This window comes from Peromyscus leucopus, chromosome 9 (assembly GCF_004664715.2).
Source record: "Peromyscus leucopus breed LL Stock chromosome 9, UCI_PerLeu_2.1, whole genome shotgun sequence".
Classification (NCBI taxonomy): Eukaryota; Metazoa; Chordata; class Mammalia; order Rodentia; family Cricetidae; genus Peromyscus; species Peromyscus leucopus.
In genome coordinates, this window is record NC_051070.1 from 74,399,123 (window position 1) to 74,417,941 (window position 18,819).

The 18,819-nt window shown below is 39.3% G+C and overlaps 1 protein-coding gene across 2 annotated transcripts; it reads right to left on the bottom strand.

Moving 5' to 3' along the window:
* Nucleotides 1-2,160: 2,160 nt before the first annotated feature.
* Nucleotides 2,161-18,305, bottom strand: Naa30 (N-alpha-acetyltransferase 30, NatC catalytic subunit). Of its 2 annotated transcripts, XM_028873551.2 has the most exons (5): nucleotides 18,252-18,305; nucleotides 17,208-18,012; nucleotides 12,935-13,058; nucleotides 11,487-11,542; nucleotides 2,161-5,613 (listed from the first exon to the last, which is right to left on the bottom strand). In XM_028873551.2, exons 2-5 carry the CDS (start codon nucleotides 18,009-18,011, stop codon nucleotides 5,476-5,478), a joined length of 1,122 nt encoding a protein of 373 aa, XP_028729384.1. In that variant the 5' UTR covers nucleotide 18,012; nucleotides 18,252-18,305; the 3' UTR covers nucleotides 2,161-5,475. The 2 variants fall into 2 exon arrangements, with proteins under 2 accessions (XP_028729384.1, XP_028729383.1); XM_028873550.2 differs by lacking the exon at nucleotides 18,252-18,305 and having other exon boundaries at nucleotides 17,208-18,152.
* Between the last annotated feature and the right edge of the window lie 514 nt (nucleotides 18,306-18,819).

Here is an 18,819-nt window from a genome sequence, read left to right on the forward strand (position 1 = left end):
TTTGGAGGGGTATTAGTTCATATAACCTGCTAACTTTATAAAATGCTGTTTCTATGACATGAAAGAAAAGTGTCAAATACACAGAAACTTAGTTGTAAGTGAACAAATAAAGATATACATTTCATAGAATGGAAATTTTACTAAAGAGTGCATTTACTACCCTGTCAAGTCTCTAAAACCTTTTTTTTCTCTAAAATCTTAAGAAATTTGAAATTGATTCACTATGTAACATCCAGTAACTCTCTAGACAACTTCAAGAGACAGGGTCCTTCCCCTAGGATATGGCAAGTTATTTACAAAAATGTCTTTTCTCAGGAGACTGAGGTATCAATAAGTTAAGATGCATTTATACAGCAAAGAAGTATTCATGAAAATCTACCATAAAGTACACTTATTTTTATCATTAAATAACTGGGCAGTAGTGGCACACACCTTTAATCCCAGCACTCGGGAGGCAGAGGCAGGCAGATCTCTGATTTCAAGGCCAGCATAGTCTACAGAGCAAGTTCCAGGACAGCCAGAACTATACAGAGAAACCCTGTCTTGAAAAACAAAAGCAAAAAGCAAACTTTCAATATACTATTAATTATTTCACCATAACCCCTATACTGTATCAATTTTAAGGTAGCAGAACATACATCTTGGTGCTTCTATTTTTGTCACATGGAAATTACACAAGCTGCGTGCTATCAACACAACAGGCTGAGAGCTCATCAAAGGGTGTACCAACCCAGAACTCTTCTGTGGTGGCATCCTCACTGTTGCCTTTTAAGGAAGGACAACTGATCAAATGACCAGCAAAGATGAAGTGATACTCCAGGAAAACAGATCCAAGTAACTCGTTAGAATTAAGAACATTTGCCTTTAGTCTCATTAGCTTTAAAAATGTATAAATATGACATACCTCCACACTCCAGTTTGACCACTGGTGAAATGAGATCTATTTGATTTAGCAGGATAATTATTTCAAGTTAATCTAAAATAAATTGTTGGGCCTAATGCTACAGGTTTTAAAGCTAAAAAGTATGAAGTCTCAGAAACCAGTTTCTAGCACTTGAGTCCATAGTCTCAGCAATTCCAAGCACTTGCAAGAGCAGTAAGATGTAAGAACTGCCTTTTCAAACAAAGGGTGATTCATGGTGGTGGTGGGGGGGGGAGCAGCACATGAAAGTGTCAACACACAAGCAGCTTCGTGTTTTTGCTTTTGTTCACAGACAATCTTAAGTCATCCATTAATTTCACATTTCAATAAGCTTTCCTCAGGCATATGCTGTCTAAAGTTCTGCTATCCATAAGGAGCCAATGGCTACATGTAACTAATTTCAAATAAGTAAAATTAAAAATTAAGTTCCCTGTCTAGTAAAGACCGAGGAGCAGCTCCCATCTGAAGAGTGCAGAGCATTTCCATTATTGTGAACAGCACAACCTGACAGCTCATCCAGCTGTCAGGAGCACAACTGTGCTATATGCTAAGACTGACTTTTAAACCCTTTAAGCTGCTTATAAAAAAACAAACAAGGACTGGACACCAACGGTCTCACATTTCTGGTCCTCTTTAAACACTAAGTTTATGAAGCATTCAGATCCAAGTACAATATGAACTCCATCAGACACTTCACACTGTTACAAAGAACAAAATACTCAGCAAGGGTGATAAAACTTAGCAGTCATAATTAAAACATATCATCTCACCCTTCAACTGATATTCAGTACTTCAAATATAAAAGCATACACAACTACCAATTTAAGGTCTTCACAAGAATGGGCCAAAAAGCCCATGAGCTCCTGCTCTACTTCACTGTTTAGCAGGAGGAAAAAAGTACTACTTACACAAGGAGGTACTGTACAAACAGTAAACATAAAATTGTCTTAAGAGTAAGTTGCGAGGAGTAAGGACAATAACTCCTTCCAGTTAATGAGTGTTTAAAAATGCTCTCCCTCGTACTGCTATCTCAGTTGACTAACTCTGAGTACATTTAGCAATCAAGTTTGTAGCAATCAAGTTTGTAATTTTATTTTCAAATTTACTTTGTCAGAACATAACGTAGGAAGATAACAACTGTATCATTCCTTCCAAGTAACTCTTGATGGAGGGCAGTGAGAAATAGAACAGGTTGCTTTTTGATTATCTGAAACCGAAGTATAGAATGTACACAGCTGTATCTTAAAGAAAAATACAAACACAACTTAACCATACTTTATTTGACTGCATGTTATTCACACAGCTTGCACATTTCAAATCCCATTAAATCTCTCTCCGAAAGGATAGGGGTCAATAGGAGAAAACTATGCAGCAATACCCCAGTCATTAAACAGCAGTCCAATATTTTTGAGATACACGTGATATTTCATAGATACTCAACTCATATGTGACGTCAATATAACTTATGGTTATGTTTTTACAAACCTGAAAGCCCTAGGACATTATAGCACTCATCCTAGTGATGTCGAGGTGTACTGAAAAGTAACTGGTGTACTACCAATCTGATTTCCTCGATGTTCCTGGAAAGTGATGAACCTCATCATTTTTAGACACCATAATAAATATACACATCCAGTCTTATACATGCCAGCCAATATCACAATACAGGGCATGGGAAGAGTTGAAATATGAGTTAAACTCCTTTACACAGATTTGTCTCACAGGGCATGGGAAGGGTTGATATATCAGTTAAACTCCTTCACACAGACTTTTCTCTTGTGTGTAGAGGGTAATTTGGAGAAGAGAGGCAAAAAAAACCTTAAAAATCAACATTTAATACTAATTTTTTCTTATTGTGCTGGCTTCAACATCAGGTACTAATGTTATGATTTGTGGACTTTGATTATTCCAGAGTTAAGTAGTTTCATCCCAATGTAAGGGAAATTATAATCAGCTCACACATCAAGACTGGTAGCATACCGTTAGCTTTCTTCAATACTAACATATACAGCTTCATGGTAGCATGTGTTTAATGTTCAGCAGTATCAACTGCCAAACCGATATCAGTGGATAGTACAGTCAGTCTTAAAGAAGCAGCACCCCACTAAAAGAAAGTTGCACCAATTTTGCTCAGTTTTAGCCAAGTGAACCCACTGTCAATTATAAATGGAATTACTTTAAGCTGATATAAGAAAAATGAAAGCCTAATATCAAATTAATGTTTGAAGCTATTTCAACTTGGAAAGCTTTAATTTTGTAATCAGGTTATCAAGTTAGAGGTAAAAATTTTAGGTAAAAAAAAAAAAATTGGTCAATTAATTAAAAATATCAAAGTATATTCATCATGTATCCATCCATTGAGCAGTATTGTAATGATCTGATATTTTAGTCACATAGTTCAGGTCATGTTTACAAATCACCAGACAATCAGTTCAGTTAATTCAGCAATTCTGAAGTTAAGGGGAGTCCTGACAGTCTCATTGACTACCTAGAAGAACAAAACTTTCGAATTGATAAATCTAGCATGTATCTACTTTACAACTATACCCATTAGAGTGAGTCAAGAAAATGTATGTTCATCAACAATTCATACTTATGTACCAGCAAATCAAAACAAACTTTGATGATGTCAAGTACACTGTTTAGCTACTTTCCTTCACACTGAAAATGAAACAGAAGCATCATGATGACTGGCAGTCTTCTAAATGTTGGAGCCCAAATGAAGTTTGACCAAAACAGACTCAAAATGGTCAGCAGAAAAGCTGAGTACTATGTGGCCATCACATTTTTAATATTACCAGTATTCTGCATTGAACTTTAAAGAGCAATATAAAATGGAAAGACACATTTTCTTAAAAATAAGGAACTATAAATGATCCCACCAGCAGGAATTTTTATTTTCAAATATAAAGTGTGCATCTTTATTTTAAAAGTACTTGTTACCATGTTCACTTTCAAAATATTATACTGAGCAAAGAGCAGCTTTCCTTTAAAAAAAAAAAAAAAGGAAAAAAAAGCAACAAACTTTCCTGAAAAGGGGCTTTTACCAACTGTTAATGGAGGTAGGGTTTTAAAAAAATACAGTAATTACAGCCATAAAATAAAATTCAAACCAAGTACTAGAGCAGAAGAAAAGTATAGTCAAATGAAAATAACAACATGAATGCCAGATTCCTATAAAACATTTTTCAGAGAATGAATCTTTTCCTTATGAGTGCTTAGGTTTTCTAGTTAAATAAATTATCCATCACAAGTTTACGGACTCAACTCAAAACAATTAGCTAAAATTTATTAACATTACACTGATTAGCCAAAATACACTGTAACTAATAAACACCTTGGCTGCTCAGAAAACCCAAAGAACTCATTAAAAAAAATTTTCATCCCTCCCCTTTTTCTGGAGAAACAAAGCAAAGGTCCCCCAAGAATCTGCTCGAGTGTAAAGAAAATAAATGCAGCTTAAAACGGATACAATGCTCTTTGAAATTTATTTCTAAGACAAAGAACCATAAGTGAAGTATTTTTCAAAAATGGAAGCAATGTGAATTCAAATCAAGTAAAAAAAAAAAAAAAAAAAAAAACCCAGCTACTTTATAGAAGCTGTTCTTCACAGCTTAGCAATCATTTTGATTAAATAAAATCATACCAATTTACATTAATTTTCTATTCCTTTCCAAAAATTCCCCGTTCTCAAAAAACAAAAACAAAAAAAGTGCATCCAAAACCCAGCAATTTCCAGCTCCATCCCTTTAAGCCATTTCCATTTCCCAAGTAGATTCAACTTCTTACTGTAAGGGAAAAAGGGACTCCTACAACAAACCACTGTCACTCACCTGGAAAAACTGTCCAAATTATAAAAATCTGAAATAATTTATTATCAAATTTAGAATTTAAATAAAAACAAGTTTGCTTGCAAAGGCATTAAAGAAAAAGAAAAGACAGCATGCATTCAAAAACTAGAGATGAAGACAGGAATACTTATCTACACAGGCACTGGCAGACGCAACTGAATTGTCATCTTTACTCATTGTAAGACAAATCCCACCCCACACTTTTCATCCACTAATTACTGAGGTACCAATAATATTCAAGAATGGAAAATTTAATATTGAAAAAATAAAACCTAAATTGAAGCTTTTCCCTCACCCTCTTCAGAAAACTATGGCAGGTTTTGTGTGAAATGTTAGTATACTTAAGAGACTTACTACATTGGCGTCTTAAGGAACAAAATCATGTCCCACTTCCTTGTTCTGTGATAAAATGATCACTATGTAAAGAGCACTGTCAGCAAACTTTGCAAATGAACAAGTCTTGGCTAGGAACTGGCACATCCTGTTGGTACCAAAAGAACCCTTGAAGTTTAAAACAATCTCATTTAATTCAGAACAAATGCGCCATGCCAAAGTGCAACAAATGTTGTGCGACACTCAATGGACACTGACAGATAACAGCTGCATGGGAATTACTACATCCACCTGCAAAGCAATTCTGCACAAATTGCATTGCATGCACAAGTCGCTTCCATGGGGGAGCCACTCCTTGCTGGCAGTCTCTCAGCGCAGCCACAGTTTAAGTCGCAGTGCGTCAACTCCGTTTAAATAGTATCTGAACAGCCTCTTATCGCGAACAAAACCAAGGTTTTCATAAAGTTTCAAAGCAGACTTATTCGTTATTTCTGTTTCCAAAACAACCTTCAAAAGAGGAAAAAAAAACTTAAGTTATAATTTTATATTAAAAACTGACAAAGTATATAATTAAATATTTTTAAAATTACATTGATTTGTTAAAAAAATAATAAAACAATACTGGTGTACAGAAAAAGTCATCAAAATACTAATTATTTTTGAGTTAAGATGGGTAAAATCACTGAGAACTTTTCTCCTGGTTTTTGTGCTGTTTCAACTTTTAGGACTTGACTACATGTTTATAAAAAAACAAAGATGAACTATTTTCCTGTGGTGAAAACTAAGGTGATATATAAAGAAAAAGAAAAATCAAAAATCAAAAGTTTTAAAAGTCAGTACTTGAAATTATTTAGTCTGACCTCTAACTCCTGTTTGTATTAACCTGTCACTGTTTATCCTGGTTAACAACTACCATATTGGCTAGAGCAGTGGTTTCTCAACCTTCCTAATGCAGTAAACCCTTAATACAGTTCTTCATGTTGTGGTGACCCCCAATCATAAAATTATTTCCATTGCTACTTTGTAATTATAATTTTGCTACTGTTATGAGTCATAAACATATATTAAGCACATGGTCTTTGGCGACCCCTGTGAAAGATCTGACATCATCCCTCTCCCCCCCCCCAAAAGGGTCACAAGCCACTAGTTGAGAACCGCTGGTCTAGAGTCTAGACCAGTCTGCAAACTACAAGAATTGAGCCAAATATCCTAATACTGTCAGTTTCCATAGATAAAATTTTCCTGGTGGGCTGGGGATAAAGCTCAATGGCAGAGTACTTGTCTAGCATGCATGAGGTTTGGGATTCAATTTTCAGCAAAACATCCAAAAGAAAAGAGAGGGAAGAGAGAAAAAGAGGGAGAGAGAAAGAAAAAAAAGAACACAGCTATATCCATTTGTGCACATGCCTATGGCTCCTTTCTTGACACAGAACAGAGCTAAGCAGCTGTCACGAAGACCCATGGTTTATAAAACTTAAAATATTTAGTATCTGGTCTTTTGCAGAAAAAGTTTACTGAACCTAACTAAACCAAGGACTTTAAACATTAGGGTCCATCAGTCACCTGGAGGGATGGTTAGAATAAGATCGCTGAGGGCTGAGGAAGAAAGATGCGAGGTTGAGCAGACAAGCACATCTCTAAATCACTGGCCTGTCTGGACAAATCAGCAAGCTACAAGTTAGATGGAGAGACCCTGTGTCAAAACTAAGGAGGACTGGTGATGGTTAAGCAGGTGATGTGTTTGCAGAGCAAGTCTGGCAACCTGAGCTTGACAGTGGGAAGCTCACACGGTGGTGTAAGAACAGAACCAACTCTGTTACAGAGTTATCTGATGTCCACATATACCATGGTGTATGCACTCACACATCACAACTATATACAAACAGTAATAATTACAAAACTAAAGTTGGGAAAAATAAGGCAAGCAACTGAAGAAGATCCCTTGTTGATTTTAGACCTCCAACTCGCATGCACATATATATGCCATACACATATACTCACACATAAAGAGACTTACTTAGAAGAGGGCCCAAGAATTTGCATTTTAAACAAATGACAAGGTGAGATTGATGTCACTGAGAATCAGTGGTCTAAATATTACTCAGATCAAAACTTAACAGAGGCTCACAGAGTATTAGGTTCCATTTGAGTCTTTTAGAATTATCACTGAACTGGTAGCCCTGACACCATAGGGCTGATATTTCTGAAACTATGAGCTCTTATTTCTACTTTCCTCTACCTAAACACTCTCTTCCTTCCCAGCTTTTATGTATGTTACTCTATTTACCTTTTGTATTTATTCTCACCTGTGTCACTGAGAATTAGCAACACAGCTAATCACAGTTCAAAGGTTGGGCACTTAGAATGAGGGGAAAATGGCAAAAGTACAACTAAACACAGACACAAAGCATCTATAAAGACTTGAGTCTCTTCCTGTTCCATCTTCGACAAGAATTCAAGAGACAGAACAGATAGCACCTCAATTTGCTTTGTCCAAAACCACTCAGGACCTGCACAATTCTGCATCATGGTGAAGAGGCTCTCTATCTCACCATCCAGTTCCTCAGCCTGAGACCCAGGGATCTAAACTCTTTTCCCACCACTCTCCTATACCCATGTAAGCAATTAGGCAATTTAATGTGAAAAAAAAAACTAATGTTGCCATGATGCAAAATTACTAACTGATTTCACTATAATAAAAAGTGAAAATTTTTAGAAGGATAGCTATATTTAGACAGCAACCTTAAGAAATAGACATGGCAGGGCTGGAGAGATGGCTCAGAGGTTAAGAGCACTGACTGTTCTTCCAGAGGTCCTGAATTCAATTCCCAGCAACCACATGGTGGCTCACAACCATCTACAATGAGATATGGTGCCCTCTTCTGGCCTGCAGGCTGAACACTCACTGTATACATGATAAATAAAATCTTTAAAAAAAAAAAAAAGAAAGAAAGAAATAGACATGGCTATCTGTATCACTGGTTCTCAACCTGTGGGTCGTGACCCTTTGACAAACTTCTATCTCCAAAAATATTTACATTATACTTCATAACAATAGCAAAAAAAAGTTAACTATTTTTCAACATTTTTATCACTTCAACACATAAATATTTTATTTATTTATTTATTTTTATTTTGTTTTTTGTTTTTCGAGACAGGGTTTCTCTGTGTCGTTTTGGTGCCTCTCCTGGAACTCGCTGTGTAGACCAGGCTGGCCTAGAACTCAAGAGATCTACCTGGCTCTGCCTCCCAAGTGCTGGGATTAAAGGCATGCACCACAGCCATCTGGCACCTTATTTTTTTAAATCAAGGTTTATAATGGAAATTTACTACAAAGCTCTTTTACTTTACATAGAAGTGTGACGAAAGAAGCCAAAAGATAATTGTTGTACAATAATATTGTAAGATGTGTTACATTTGTTTATGCTGTGGAACATTTGCTTAATGACGCAAAGACGTGTTGCATTTTTTTATTTTGCATTTGTTTAACTCTGTGAAGCTGTGTTAATGTGCCTGTCTAAAACACCTAATGGTCTAATAAAGAACTGAATGGCCAATAGTGAGGCAGGAGAAAGGATAGGCAAGGCTGGCAGGAAAGAGAATAAATAGGAAAGAAAAGGAGAAGGAAGGAGCAAGCGAGGAGAGGAGGACACAAGGGGCCAGCCACAGAGTAAGAAGTAATGAAAGGTTGACAGAAATAGAGAGAGGCAAAAGGCAGACAGGTTAACTTAGGAGAGCTGGCTAGACATATGCCAAGCTAAGGCTGGGCACTTGTAAGTAATAATAAGCCTCTGTGTGTGTGATTTCTTTGGGAGCTGGGAGGCGGGCCCCCCAAGGGTAAAGATCTCAAAGAGTAAAAAAAAAAAAAAAAACAAGATAATTCTGGAATTTTTTGGTCCTAAAGAAACACATAGGTTCCCAGCACCTATGTATCAAGACAGCTCACACCTTGAGCTATTGTAAGGGGCTCACTCTTCTGACCTTCTTGAACACCTACACACCAGCTGGCAGACAAGACAGACAGACAGACACACACACACACACTTTTTTAAAGAAGCTTAATGTGTTTGATTCTTTTTTACAAGAGAAATACAATTGCAGTGATGCTCCACCAATTATCCACCAATAACCCATTATGAAGATAAGCCAAACTGGCACAATTTGGACAATACCCTTTAACACTGTAGGCTGGAAGTTCATGGACAGCAGGCTGTACCCACTGTTATCTGGCTCCCTACAGACCTTGACTAGATATCTGATGAATGAACAAGTAACTACTGTTCTTCACAACAAAAGCTAAAAGCATATTAACATAACTTCACTCAAAATGACAGAGTAGGCAAAGTAAAATGATTTGCCCTCAATTATACAACTAAGTCACAGAAGATGGATAAGAAATCAAGGTGTCTCATACTGAGTTCTTTAAATAAGCCAAACCATTCACTCAAGATACTTACAGTATGGGGCCAGTGAGACAGCTTAATGAATAAAGTGCTACCAAGCCCAACTGAACTGATAAAGTCTAGGTTCAATGAAACCCTATCTCAAAAATTAAGGTGGAAAGTAATTAAAGAAGACAATCAGTTTCAACCTCTGGCCTCTACATGCCCACATACTTACACTTACACACACACACACACACACACACACACACACACACACACACACAATAAATACATACATAAATAGCAGTATTTAATTTTAAAATACATAATAAAATTAAGATTTAGCCATATACTAACACATTTTTTTCAAAATCTCCGCATACTATCTTAGAAGTTTTGATGAAAGGCTAGTAATTAGTTCAACACTTAGTAAGTACACATCTTGCCTTATAGGCAATGACTAATATAACTCATGAAAGCCTTAACCCCAGAAACAAAGTAGTTCCTGGCCCTAAGCATTCCTGTTCACAAGAAATAATTCTCAGTAGCAGAAAATCAAAATACAGTCTATCAACTCAAAGACTTCTCCAAACAGCTAAGCAACCTTTGTAAAGCCTAAAAAGTTATTACATCTGCATGAAAATATGCTTAGAAAATATGAAGGTAGATAATCAGCTTTCAGGAGAAAGGACATAGTTGAGGAACAAGACAGTAGGGGGAATTTTTTAAAAACACACAGAGACTCTTATTTTAAATTACTATAAATTTTATACCAAACACTTAACTTTATTGAGTGTAGCTAGAGTTTTCCAGAACATCCCACAGCAATTTAGCAGGGCACATTTCTGTAATTCTAGTACTCTGGAGACTAAGGCAGGAGAATAGCCAGTTTAAGGGCATCCTGAACTACCTAGTAAACTCTAGGCCAGCCTGAGATAGAGACCGTGACTCATAACAAAACAAAACAAAAACCCTGGGGTTTAAAAAGTCAAAGCATTTATTAAGGTCCAAACAAAGGAATCACCTAATGCCGTGTACCTGACAACTTTGCTAAGACACATCTACATCCTCACAGTAAAGACAGGTGCTGAGCATAATGGTACACACCTCTAATCCCAGCATTTGAGAAGCTGAGGCAAGCATCAGTGAGTGCCAGGCCAGCCAGGGCTACATAGTGAGACTCTGTCCCAAAAGACCAAACAAGTGACTTTTTTCCGTGGATAACTGTCATTTATTTGTGTTGTTCATAAAGTACAATAACTTTATTTCTTAGTCATCACTGCTATAAAAGGCATCCATTCTCTAGTTAACTGTTCCCACCTATATTAGGTACAATGTTAACATCCCCAGTTATCACCAATATTTACTAAGCATATGTAAAGCATAGTGCTATAGTAAAAAAGAAAGTACAGGTGGCAAAAGGCCTTACAGACAAGCAGAAGAGAGAAGATGTGCTCTTATGTTAATATGCAAATCAGTCATTCATTACTTAATACTTAGAGACATTTTCCTAGAGTGAAATGTCCTCCATACAGGTTGAGAGTTTTCCCATGTTTTCTTTTTTTTTAAAAAAAGAAAGAAAGAAAGAAAGGAAGGAAGGAAGGAAGGAAGGAAGGAAGGAAGGAAGGAAAGAAAAGAAAAGAAAGAAACAAAGAAAGAAAGAAAAAAGAAAAGAAAGCCAGCTAGCTAAACAGGACAAAAGGTAAGCAAAAGACGAACACCACCACTTAAATGACTCACCTGATAACAAAGCTTTGTATATTAAGTATTTACTGAATATGTTTAGATTTCAATCTGTATTCTGAAGAAATTCAACTTCGTTATCTTAAAATTTACTCTATAATTGTTTCTAAACAAAATAACTTTTCCTCTACAATCTGCATTTGTGTAGAAGATCTGCAATGCACTGACAGTACTATTACTACAGGATACTGTAAAAATCTACCCAGAAGAACCCTGCCTGGGACAAGAGGATTAAACACTTGAAAGACTCACCTCATCACAGTCTCCTTCAACCATGGCATATATAGCTTTCTTTACCAAGTTAGTACCTAGAATATAGATCTGAGTATTAATGAAGGGAAAGTATAAGTTTCTTAAAGAATCTAAATTATGATAATCAGAAATGCACAGAAATGTCAATATTAGGTTGAATATAGATACAGTGATCATCTCTAAATGAAAAATAAACCAGAAGTCAGCTGGGAGAAGCCCAGGTTTAAACTCATTGTCAAATAAATATTTATTTGACATATTTATATTTATAAAGATTTCTCATGACATGATCCTAACTTTGAATTAAATATGAGTATTAGGCAGTAATATCTATATTCCTTTAAAGCTACAAGTAACAAAACTGCTAATAGTACTAAAAGCATATAAAATATTATTTCATAAATATTGACTTAGCTTTAAAAACACCCTAGGATTTTACACATCCCAACAAGCACTTCTCCATCTTACTGTCCACTGTGAAAAAAGAACCAGCAGGTACCAGACACTAGGACAGTAGTTCTAACTAGGCTTACAAAACAGTCAACAGAGAAAGCTTGAGCCCAGCCAGCTGAATGAGATTCTCAAGGAGGGTCTAACCATCTGCTTTTAGACCATCCAGGTGATGCTAGTGACAGTTAAAACCACACACATGCTGACCCAGAGATGGCTCCACAGGAGATAAGATCCCTGGGACGCACAAAAGAGACTCCCCAAATTGTCCTCTCACCTCTACACATGCACTGTATCTCTGTCTCTGTCTCACACACACGCACACAAATTTTAAAAAAACTAAGGAATGCAACTTTAAAAGAAGTCTAGGAACATGCATCTCAGAATAATAATTACTGGACTCTCAAATTACAACAGGTTTGATAATTAGCATTATGTAATGATAACAATTACTCCATAATTTTAGCTCCATTAATGTCCAGTGAACTTGAAAGTAGTACCTGGTATAAAATGCTCTCATAACTCTATAAAAAAAAACAAGAATACTTTCTCCAGTACTTACTATAATACAAAGCATTCTGGATCAATTTTTTTAAAAACTCTCAAGACAAAAACTGATCATCATCTACTTGTTAAAAACATAATCTCTCAAAAACATTAATTATAAAACCTATTTTAAGAATGTTCTGAAAATACGTTGAAAAAAAAAATCTTAAGGACAGTGATATGGCCAAGCAAGTAAAAGCGCTTGGCCATAAAGCCTGATAATCTGATTCAATCCCCAGAACCCATGTGAAAGGAGAACTAACTCCCCAAAGCTGTCCTCAGACATCTGTAACCATGTGTATACATAGACACACAATAAATTTATTAAAAAAAAAAAAACTTTCTTCCCTTACCTTGAAGTTTATTCCTACATATTGACATTTAAATCTTTTGTTTCAAAACAAAAAATAAAAATAATTTATTCATCCTTTGTGAAATAACATTTTCCTTACCAATGCCATTTCTCCTGTATTTGGAATCCACGGCTAACATGGCTATATAACCTCTGCGGAACATCTTTTTGTGCATATCCAACTTGCAAACGATGGCACCTACACACTCCTCCCCTACCATGGCCTTGAAAATAAACAAACAGTTATGAAGGATACAATGCCATCAGGTACTGCAAAATTACCAAGGGAAAACAGCAACTGACCCTTGGTCAGCATTTTTGAGAGAAGAAATCAGTAGAACTCCAGAGCAAAACAGCAATCACAGAAAGTTTCAGAAATCTGAATCTCAAAATTCTTCAAATATTCTTGTTTCTAAAACTCAAACTTTCTTCAGATCATGACTTTTTTTTAAATGCTTATTAAAGCCCTAAGGGAGAGACAGACAAGATTTCTACAAGGTAAACACTTAATGACTTTTACAGACTACATATCAAGTGCTTACAATTAATATAGTTTGCAATAAAGACTGGTTTACATTTGGGAAGAGGGAGTAAACAAATTATTTTAAAGAAACATCTACTTATTAGAATACAATAAAATATTGTACAATTTTCCCATCAGCAGAGTATTACAAGTTTTTATAATAAAGATTTAATGAAGGATAAATATAAAACATAACTGAAAATTACACCTGGTAGTTAACTTTGATCAAGAAAAAAGTACCTGTAGTTTTTTTTTTTTTCTTCAGAAAAGGCACTGTTTAGAAGGTATTACTTAGATCACACTCAAAAGGCACTTTAGCACTACAAAAACTAATACATAATGGTCTCATTTTCAGGATATTCCGGACTGTATGAGTCATTATCATAAAGCTCCCAGAAATTCAATAGCCTGCACTCAGTAGGCTAAGATGGAAGGATCTTAGTCAGAAGGATCTAAGTTCAAGGCCAGCTTGATCTACACAGCAAAATCCTGTCTCCAAAATATAAATATATATACACAACCTTTTTCGTGCTGAGGACTGAACCCAGTCACATGCATGTATTCTATCACTGAGCTACATGCCCGGCCCAACTAATAGCATTTCCTGACTTGGATTGTCAGTATACATATACACAGTAATATATATATGCATATATATGCATATGTATGTATATATGTGCACATGTGTACACATATACATAATTATCACAGAACAATTCATATACTTCTAACAGCCAGAAAAAAAAATTTGCCCTGACCTAGTAAGCTAGGCTCATGAGAAATGGAAATACATGTAAATCTTACATAAGCCCATAGGACAGCTGTATCCATCCTACAGTTAATAAAGCCATTCAATAAGTAAAATTAAAGCCACTAAATATAGACAATACTTTCAAATTGCAGTGGGATTTCAAACAAATATTTGTTTTCTGTCCATGTAAGTAGAAAGCAAACAAAATATTATGTTAGTTTATTGTAAGTAAAAAGCAAACAAAATATTATGTTAGTTTATTCTTGAGACTACTACATTGTTTCCCTAATTAAAAAATGTAGAGAAGCATAAATCAAGTTGTACACATCATCTAAAAATAAAAATCTGATATATGGATATATAACTTGCTCATTATAAAAATCAATACCGCAATCCTAATAAATTGCTTATCAACATTTATAATAATCACTAAATTACTTGTTTTTTTTCCCAAGCAAAAGCTGCTGCACACACTTTTGAAGCATATTATTAAATGTGTTTCTGAAGTATAGGAAGTAGTAAATCTGTTTAATTTCTCAAGGCTTTTTAAAAGCCTGTCAAGTCTACAGAACTATGGAAATGTGTATGTGCAAAATACAGATTCCCGAATTCCAGAACATTACAAAGAGAACCCTGGAGGACACAAGAAAGTTAAATTTAGAACAAACAAGTGGAAATACTACATTGCATAGCTAGTCATAAGTTTAAGAACTTCTGAAAACACTGAAACTGAAAATACTGTGACCTATACAGGGGTAAAATTTATGGTAACTGACAGTGACTCATTTGTACTAGCTTCTATTTTCTATTTTCCAAAGTGTTACAAATATTAGGAAGAGTCTTTAAAAACTTGCTTTTATGAGTCAACCAAATATAGGCAATTTTAAGGTTCAACCTCACATATCCCATTTGGTCTACTACATGTTCTCCCTGGAACCTAGGGGCACTTTGGGGGTTCTAATCCCAAGACTGATGCTTAAAATGACAACTGTCCCTTGGTGACGACAATTATGTGCCATGAAAATATGGTTCCTCATCTTACCTGCCATCATGAGAGGCCAGGAGACCAGAGAGGTAAAGACCTCTCTGCTCCTAAACAGCTGAAGATTTAAACATTATACATCACCATGGTTTTTTATTCCCTTTAAAAAGAGAAAAGGAGGTGGGTCTAGATTATCTCTAAGGTTGTCCTTTCTGACATAATTTGAAAGACATTGTTTATAAAAATTAGTTCTTATGGGAAATTCAATTTGAAAAGCATATAAAAGATCTAGTTGTAAACTGCCTCTGTTGTGTAACTAGTTTTATTGTTCGCTATCTACAGAGTCATATTCCATGAGAAACCTTAGAGGCCAGCCACTTGTATACATTTCAACTTCTAGATATTCATAACCTAATGTAAAACTTTGGCTAGTAAAGGCTAACGTACAAATTAACTGGTCAATTAAGAGGGGTGTACATAAAAGACTGAAGTTTTACCATAGTATAAAATGCCAGAAAAACTGAGGTCTAGAGAAAACACGACTCAAGCCCACTACCACTGAACCACATCCCCAGCTCCAATTCAGTTTCCAATGGGACTCCATTATACACTCTGTGGATTAACTTACAATTAAATCAATACACAATTCTAAGGAATTGCATTTAATGACATTTATAATAGTGTTGTAAGTACTGTCCCATATTCACTGCCACTAATGTCTTGAACTTTTGTCTTTGTTTTTTGAGATAGGGTCTCTCTACACAGTCCTGGCTGTCCTGGAACTTGCTGTGTAGACCAGGCTGGCCTTGAACTCAGAGATCCTCCTGCCTCTGCCTCCCAATTGCTGGGATTTAAGGTGTGCGCCACCAAGTTCAGCGTAACTATTTTAATACAATGCTAAGAATCCTTAAGAAGAAAAAAAACCACGTTTTCTGGAATACAAAATAGTACCTAAAGTTTAAACAAATGTTCTAAAATAAAGTTCAAGCATAATTAACATGAAGGCTAGCAAAACTATCAATATCTACAATATCTAATAGTATTTCTGGATTACCACTAAGCTGTGGAAGCAACCACAAGACTTTTGATGTCTTGTCAAAACATACTGCAAGGAATACTGAGTGCAACTAAGTCAGGGTTAACACAAGAACAGGAGGACCTTTACTCTCTTCAAAGTGTGTGCTGTGTTCACTGACACACAGCTCACACCTCCAGTCTAACACTATCTCGGTTAAGGATTTCACATAGACAGAAAGTGGGTCAATGTTACTGTTGAGAGATTACTGGTGCTGGGAACGTAAACTTAAAATGGTTATTCATCTTATCCAATAGACCGATCTGTTTGGCTTACATATAGGTAGGAAAAAAAACAACTTCTGTCCACTATACCCGATACAAACCAATGGTACCAGTTTTTAAGTAGTTTCACGCTTAAATTTCTTGCATCCCACAAAAGGACTTTCTTTTCCAAGTTTCAGGTGACTTTCGGCCACCAAAGGTGTCAGGGACACATTCTGCAATGGCACACCTGAAAGCAGGCTGGCTACAACCACTGTCCTACCGAAGGGTACAATACCCATAATCAGTGAACATGGCTCTGAGATTTCATTCTCCAAAGCGGCCACAGCAAGTTTACAGACAACCATGTTCACCATAACATGTTTACTGCATATATCCTTCCCTGACCATGGTTGTAGCTGAATTATTACAAAGGCCTGTCTGCGAACAGCACCGTGTTCCAATTAAATCACTACAAAATGCTCTGAGGATGAAGGGGGGGGGGGGGTAATAATGAAGACTAACCATGATTAGGCGCTAAGGTAAACAGGACGGAAGACACCTCCTCCCCCCACACCCCAGGTGAAACACGCTTTGCGCAGGCTTGCTGCTGTTACAACAGTAGCAAGTTAACCCAGATCAGGAGCTCTTACCTTCCACACATTTTCCACTTAATAACTAGGAATGTGCCCGCGCACGTTAGCCAGTCACATCCATCTGTAAGGTACTACGAAAATGAAAGATACAACCACTGCCACAACCACCGGGCCCTCACGCTCCCTGCCCTGAGTGGCCAAGATCTCGGCTGGGCTCACCCTGTTCTCACGCCATCCACTTACCAAGAAACACAGCTGTGGCCAGTTGTGGATAAAATATCTATACGTATAAATGGAGTAGGGTTCAGACAGATCTTTGGTGATCAGTCTCATGATATCAGGCATTTGGAGCTCGGATTCATATCGGACGTATCGTATCGTCCGATCCTCCCCGGGCTCGGCCTCCCGGCCCAGGGAGCTCCTTATACTGCAGCCGGCGGTCAGAGACGAAGACAGCAGCCGCACCTGCTCGTCCTCCTCCTCCGGCTCGTTGCCCTCCACCAGTCCGTTGCGAGCCGCCGCGGGGTCGCTGGCCGCCGCCGCCACGGGGTCGCCGGCCACAGCCGCCGCCGCCACCGCCGCCTCTGGCCGGCCGGAGAGCGCAGTTCTTGCATTGTTGGGGACCGAGTGGGTTGGTCTCTCCTCCGGGTGTTCTCCGGCTCCTTTTGTGGCAGTCACTTTGGGGGCCCCGTCGGGGGCGGCCGCCTCCGCTGCACTCAGGACCTTACTCTTGAGGGTCGCCGCGGCCCGGAGGTGTCGCAGTTCTGGGCCGATCAATCCGTTCAGCTGCTGCTGCTGCTGCTGCTGCTGCTGCTCCTGGGGCAGCGGCGGGCAGCGACGGCAAGAACGCGCCTTGGCCGGGGTCGCCGCCTCGCCGCCCGCGGGGCTCCCGCAGCCGCCTTCGTGCTCCTCGTCGTCCTCCTCGTCCTCGCTGCAGCAAGCGAGGGCGGCCCCCGCCGGGAACGGGCAGCGGGGCTCGGCCGCCGCTGGGGCCGCAGGCGCTGGTGGTGGGAGGAGGCTGCTAGGCCCAGGCGGTACCTCCGCCATCCTAGAAGCGACACAGCCGAGAGAGGAGGCCATGAGAGGCGGCCGAGCGGCGCCAGGCAGCGCGGGCCGGCGGGCCGGGGGCGGCCGAGGCGGGGGGGAACAAAGGCAGAAACCGTCCCTCACCGAGTGTCCCCAACGCCGCGCCGCCCCCACGCCGCCGTGCCGGCCACCGTCCCCGGCCGCCCGAGCCCCGCCGCCGGCCGTGTCACCGCCTCCCACCCGCCCCTCCTCGCGGCTCACCCCGCGCCGCTCCCCGCCGCCGCCGCTGCCGCCGCTCCTCTCCCTCAGCCACCGCCGCAGCCGCCTTTGCCGCTGCGGCCGCTCCGCTGCCGCCGCCGCCGCCGCTGCCGCCGCCGCCGCCGCCGCCGAGCCTCTCACCCGGCCGCCGCCGCCGCCGCCGCCGCCGTAAAGCGCCTCGCCTGTTACCCCGGGTAAAGTTTCCTGGGCCAGGCTTTACGACACTTCCCTGCCTGCCGGCTGCCGGGCCAGAAAAAAGGGGCGTGGAGGGAGGTGACCTGGGCAGGGGCGGGGCCCGAGGTGTCTCCGGAGGGCTTCCGGGAGGCCGCGCGCCGGGGGGGGGGGTGTGGCGCTAGCCTAGGGTTCTTGGCCCCCGGAAGTCGCCGGGCAGCCTCCAGGGCAGGGCAAGGCTGGGCTGGCCCGGCCCCTGGGACTGCTGCGGCGGCTTGTGGCTATCGACAGCCCATCTCCAGAGCCGTTTCGCAGCCGCACGGTTTCAACTTTTGCTCTGACCTGGCGCGTGGGGCAGGGAGCAGCCGCTGCAGAAGGTAGCAAGTCCCCGACTGCACGG

Coding starts and splice junctions, on each gene's coding strand:
- Naa30 (XM_028873550.2), bottom strand. CDS start 18,044: ATGGCCTCCTCTCTCGGCTGTGTCGCTTCTAGGATGGCGGAGGTACCG. Junction 13,059..17,207: donor GGCCACAGCTGTGTTTCTTG/GTAAGTGGATGG, acceptor TTTATTTTCAAG/GCCATGGTAGGGGAGGAGTG. Junction 11,543..12,934: donor ATACAGGAGAAATGGCATTG/GTAAGGAAAATG, acceptor TCTATATTCTAG/GTACTAACTTGGTAAAGAAA.